The sequence below is a fragment of the Pistacia vera genome, unplaced genomic scaffold (genome assembly GCF_008641045.1).
Source record: "Pistacia vera cultivar Batoury unplaced genomic scaffold, PisVer_v2 Contig217, whole genome shotgun sequence".
NCBI classification, from domain to species: domain Eukaryota; kingdom Viridiplantae; phylum Streptophyta; class Magnoliopsida; order Sapindales; family Anacardiaceae; genus Pistacia; species Pistacia vera.
The window spans coordinates 954300-959838 of record NW_022196021.1 but is presented as its reverse complement, the minus strand read 5'-3'; the positions used below and the strand labels follow the sequence as shown (position 1 = coordinate 959838).

The following is a 5539-nucleotide window of genomic DNA, read 5'->3' as shown; positions in this document are numbered from 1 at the left end:
TAATTACTTTTTAAAATGTCAATTTAGAAAAGTTAGCACAATACACCATAGAAGTTTAGTTATAATACTATAACTGACAAATAATATGTCTACGCTACGTCATCACGCATCAGTACTATATTAATTTTATATTATATTGTCACAAGTTAATACATAGACGAGAACGTAAGTCTTTAATTTACTAATTATCAGTTATGTTGATTGTGACAAGAAATTAAAAGAGAAAAAATAAAAAATAAAAAAGAATGGCAAAACTCATTAAATATTAAATTGTGATATAATTAACATATTACCACTGTATTCTAAATTTTCTCATCGACCAAACACTCACTTCAAAACGAAGTATCTCAATTAGTATCATAACGTCTAATTACGTTTCCTTAATTACTAAACACATAGTTAAATAAAGAAGTAGAGTGGTTAACAGTTATATACTATAAAGTTGTATTTTGAAATATTTTGGGTAAAAAATCATTAGGACATTATTTTGGTGGAAAGAAGTCGTTTATTCCTACCAAGAAGCCAGAAGGAACCAACAATCGGAACCACGAAGGACCCTACATGCCGTGTCTTTTATACAGTAATGTAGCTTTCACATTTCAGCAAGCACACCCACAAAACTAGTCAAGTCTCGCCAGCCATTGACTTGCTTAGTTATTGAAAACTAATAATCTTTCCTATCTGCATTTTACTCTAATTATCTTCTTCCCAAATTGCTCTCAAATCCCTCCTCTTTCTGCAACAAAATCTGCTCTGATATACGAAAATTTGTTGCAGAATTCATAGCCATGTCTTCGGCAAGCAAGAATGACTACAACAGGTTCTCCACCGTGTCGAATTCTTTAGCCGCGACGCCCTTTACTCAGGCGACCACGACTGGTATTCCGATGAACTCGCTGAACCAGCAGCCGAAGAACAAGGTTTCTTGGTCCTCCGGGCTCTGTGACTGCTTCTCTGACTGGCGAAACTGTAAGTGAAATGGTTAGAAGTGACTCTCTGTTGGTTTGTTTTTGCCATTTTGCGTATGGGATTGTAAATTTTTAAAGTTGTTCTATCTTTTGGTCATTTTACAGGCTGCTTGACTTGCTGGTGTCCTTGCATGACCTTCGGACAAATTGCAGAGATTGTTGATAAAGGGTCATCTTGTAAGTAAACTTATTTTATTTTTTATTATGTTTTGGGTCTTTGCAATTTAACCCTTTGTTTAATTCTTTAAAAAAAAAAAATAATCAGTTTCGTTCAACTCTTCTTAGGTGTGGTATATTTTCAGCTATTTTTTTCTGATAAATTTTTATATATGAATTTATAAGAAGATTTATGCTGATTTTAAGAATTCTTTACAATAATTAATTAATTTTCAAACTTTAATTTATTAGTGATTTTAGATGAATTTGAAAAACCAATATAATAAAATATTAAATAAATATCAGATGATCTCTTTTAAGATATCTTATGCTATCAAAATTATTCATTAAAGTTTCAGAAATTTTACGTTAAATAGCAGCTCAACCTCTTGGATTCATTACGGGCAAGAATTTGTGATACTTTGAAACCATAAAGGATTGCTTTGGAAATATGAGAACTATTCGGAGTCTAATGATATTTAACTTTACCTAACCTTCCACTCCGCGGAAATTTAGAAATTTTAAAGAATATTATTACTCTCCCAACTTTATAAACATAAAATATTTAAAAAAGAAAAACTGGGACACTAACATTTACATTATCAAACCAATACTGATTTTGGGATCCTAGTGTAATATTTAACAAACGAAAGGGATTACGTTGTAAAAACTTAATTTTGGAAGTTGGAGTGGAAGTGTAAGATTTAACTATAATAAGGAGAGTCGAAGTATAAAAAAAATATATGAAATTTTATGGACAAAATTACGTTTTTCTATATAAAAATTTAAAAGAATTTTGCCATGAATAGTTCTCCTCCCTGCAAACCATTGTTCATAATCAACGATTATGGATCAATCAATCAAATACTTGAATATGATACGAATAAATAATAATAATTTTTAACCAATATTTGCAGCTTGTGGTGTAACTGGGGCACTTTGCACATTAATCTGCTGCGTAACATGTTGCCCATGCTGCTTCACTTGCTTCTACCGATCAAAAATGAGGAAGCAATACATGTTGAAGGAGAAGCCTTGCTGCGATTGTTTGGTTCACTGTTGCTGCATGTATTGTGCCTTGTGCCAAGAGCATCGCGAGCTCAGAAATCGCGGCTTTGATATGACCGTTGGTACATCTCTTCTTCCTTAAATCTTTCGATAATATTATTTGATCGATCTTTCTCGGTCGTTAAATTGAAATAAGAGTATTCGAAAATGATCCATTATTAAATATTGACAAAATTTGTGTAGGATGGCATGGAAATCTGGATAGAGAGACTCGAGGTGTGGCTATGACCCCAATTGTTCCAATGACTCCAATGACTGCACTGGATACAGTTATGGAAGAGCAAGAATCCATGAGCTCATCGAATTAATTAAGATGGTAATTATTTATTCAAACAATTCTGTGAGTATATTATTAGAGCAAGGTGATTATATAGTATAGTCTTATTGTGGTTACTTACTAATACTTTGGATAAAGAATGGAGAAGTGTAATGTGGCATAAATAACGATTAATTGTGTGATATAAGATGTGAAATTATATATGTAAATGAATTTTTATTTTTATTTTTATTTTTAGTATTAAATTACAAAAGAGGTTTTATTTTAAATAAAGGGATAAGATCATTGTTGCTCTTGAGTTGTGAATAAAGTACATATAAAAAGGAATTGAATAAAGCATTTGACCTTTTAAAAAAAAAAAAAAAAAAAAACCTTTCTTAGTTAGCATATAAGTTTTAATAAACGTGCAATAATTCAATTTGTCTAAATTAAATGAATAAAAAAAAAAAAAGGGTAAACATGTGAATTTAAATCATATTCATTTAGCTCATATAATAAAGAGTTAGTTCATATGCTTTTGTTTCACTCTAATGCAATTCCTATAAAGCTGAGATTATTTTATTTATATTTGTAAGATCGTTTAATCTAAAAAGCATTTATTGTTATTGAAAAGTATTATATCAAGCAATTTCACAAAAATAAACGAAATAAACTCTATAAGTTTTTCAAGATTGACTTGAATTAAATTGAATTCCAATAGATTATGATAAATTAATCCAAGATGAAATAAAATTGGATTATAGATTTTATAAATTAATGAATGTTACATCAAGAGATATATTTTTACTAAAACATTTTAAGTTTAAAATTAATTATAAAGTATTTAGATAATATTAAATATACCAATTTATTAAGATAGATGAGGTTCAAATAATTGCCACTCATTTGTTTTTGTGTAAAAAGAAGTCCACTGAATTGAAAGTCCACCACACAAAAAGCCAATCAAGTAAAAGCCCGCCAAAGTCAGTGGCATGTTTCCAGAGAAAAAAAAAAAAAAAAAATCTGTGGTCCCCGACTTTAGCTGTAATAAAATTCAGGAACACATTAATTTTTTAGAAGCAAAATAATCCCTTAAACTAACAGACGCCACTGAATTCTGTAACATTACTAATAGTCTTCTTTTTTTTTTTATTTGGCAGATGGCGTTCGGGCCAGCTACGCACCTTAACTAATATTTCAAAACTCTAAAACTACCGACTATGTGAGAGCTTTAGTGACTACCCTTATTAACAACTGGAGAAAAAATCGAACTCAAAACCTCTTGAAGTCCCTATCGAACCGCTCGACCACTCAGAGATAGTTTTTATTATTTCTTATAGTCTTTTATATAAAGTCTAAAATAACCCTAGTAAAAAATTTCAAAAATAAAAAATAAATTACATTTTACATTAGTTCTGTTAGGGCCAAAATCGTCCTCGGCCCAAATGGGAAAGCAGTACCATTTATGAAGAGACCAGACCTAAATCCCAAAGAGGCCCAAGCCAGATTAGTCTCATTCGATACGAGATACGGCCTGCCCAAACCATCCAAGCATGGGCCTCCCAGTTCCAGTTCACTTCATGGGCCTATAGGTGAGTTCCGAGCCCACGGCCCATTGATCACATTAATGTTCTTGATCAATCGCCTATTCGAAGTCATTTTCCTGTTCAGAACACTTTCCTACTCGGAGTTACTTTCTTATCAGAATCATCTTCCTATCCGGACATTGGTAAGACAGTTTACCATGGCCCTAATTCTTCTAGGGTTTGCATCAGAGTCATATTAGGACTCCTACTCCCACCAGGATTGGGAGACCAGACAGTCACTATATAAACAGAGGCCAACCCTCTCACAAAGGACAGACGACATTACACCTTCACACCCGAAGCTCCTAATTGAAAGCTTTACATCACCGCCGTAGTCACAGTCTCCGACTAGACTTCCGGTAATCTCTTTATTCCCTAACCCTCACTACACTAGCCTCTTTCAGTCTTGCTGACTTGAGCATCGGAGTGCCTACGGCAAACACCACCTTGCTGTTTCTCGTTCGCTTCACGCGTTTTTTTTTCTACGTGTGCAGGTGCAGTGAATCGCTAGTGGCCTCAACCTCACGGGATCAAACCCTCCTTCCGTATAGGTAGATTATTACATTTACAGTTTGGCGCCCACCGTGGGGCCTTTAACAATCATTCGGCTCGACGAATCCTGCTACGTAGAGGAACTTTCCATGGCTGACAACTCCGACAACACTAACCCCGGCCTCGAGGCCAAACTGGAAGCTCTGACCGCTCTTATGCAACAGAACTTGGACAAGGTAGCCGCATTGGAAGCCGAGAACAATGCAATCCGGACAGAAAACACGTCCATCAGGTCAGAAAACCAGTCTCTCAAGGAGATGGTTAGTCAATTCTACGATCTAGAGTTCCTGCCTGGCCAGGCACCCCCCAATCGGTTCCGCACCCCTGTTCCATCCATGCAACCCCTCCTTACGCTAGAGCACCGACCCTCGGTCTCCTGCAAAAGGTCGCGTCTGCTAAACCCGTCTGCGGTCGACGATTCTGTCCTGATCCATGGAGATAAAGATATGCCTGTAGAACATCATTCAGCCGATTCATCCGAGCATCAAGATCAAGACGACCCGATGGGAGAAAGCCCTCATCCACAAGACCAGCCCAATCTAATCATCCCACCTTACATCCAGTCGACCATCCCAACACATACTCTACTCAGCTCGGCTCATCCTCATGGGATCAGACCCTCCTTTCGTACAGGTAGATTTTTACGTCTACAAGTTCAATCTACACAAATCAAAAATTGTGAAAATATATAAAATTTGAAAAAATAAATCTGAATTTAATCAACAAATTTAACAAAATCAATTCAATATACAACTCATATATTTAACCTAGAAAAGCAAACTCGTGTAACCCTACTCATAAATCTGGAGAATTTACACAATGAAAACAACACTCTTCTACAATTCACTCAGTCCCAGGTTTCCCAAGTGTTCTGCTGTAGCCCACATCAAATTCTTCATTTCTGCATTTGCATTTTTATGTGGCAAGATTTTCATTTCTTATTTGAGAATTAA

The 5539-nt window shown here is 34.8% G+C and overlaps 1 protein-coding gene across 1 annotated transcript; it reads left to right on the top strand.

Moving 5' to 3' along the window:
* Positions 1-642: 642 nt before the first annotated feature.
* LOC116130102 (cell number regulator 2-like) lies at positions 643-2700 on the top strand. Its single transcript, XM_031415853.1, has 4 exons — positions 643-969; positions 1074-1145; positions 2042-2254; positions 2376-2700. Exons 1-4 carry the CDS (start codon positions 789-791, stop codon positions 2498-2500), a joined length of 591 nt encoding a protein of 196 aa, XP_031271713.1. The 5' UTR covers positions 643-788; the 3' UTR covers positions 2501-2700.
* Positions 2701-5539: the final 2839 nt, after the last annotated feature.

Excerpts from the sequence above, each read along its gene's own strand:
- LOC116130102 (XM_031415853.1), top strand. The coding sequence starts at position 789 with ATGTCTTCGGCAAGCAAGAATGACTACAACAGGTTCTCCACCGTGTCG. Across the intron at positions 970-1,073 it reads CTTCTCTGACTGGCGAAACT|GCTGCTTGACTTGCTGGTGT; the intron begins GTAAGTGAAATG and ends GTCATTTTACAG. Across the intron at positions 1,146-2,041 it reads TGTTGATAAAGGGTCATCTT|CTTGTGGTGTAACTGGGGCA; the intron begins GTAAGTAAACTT and ends CAATATTTGCAG.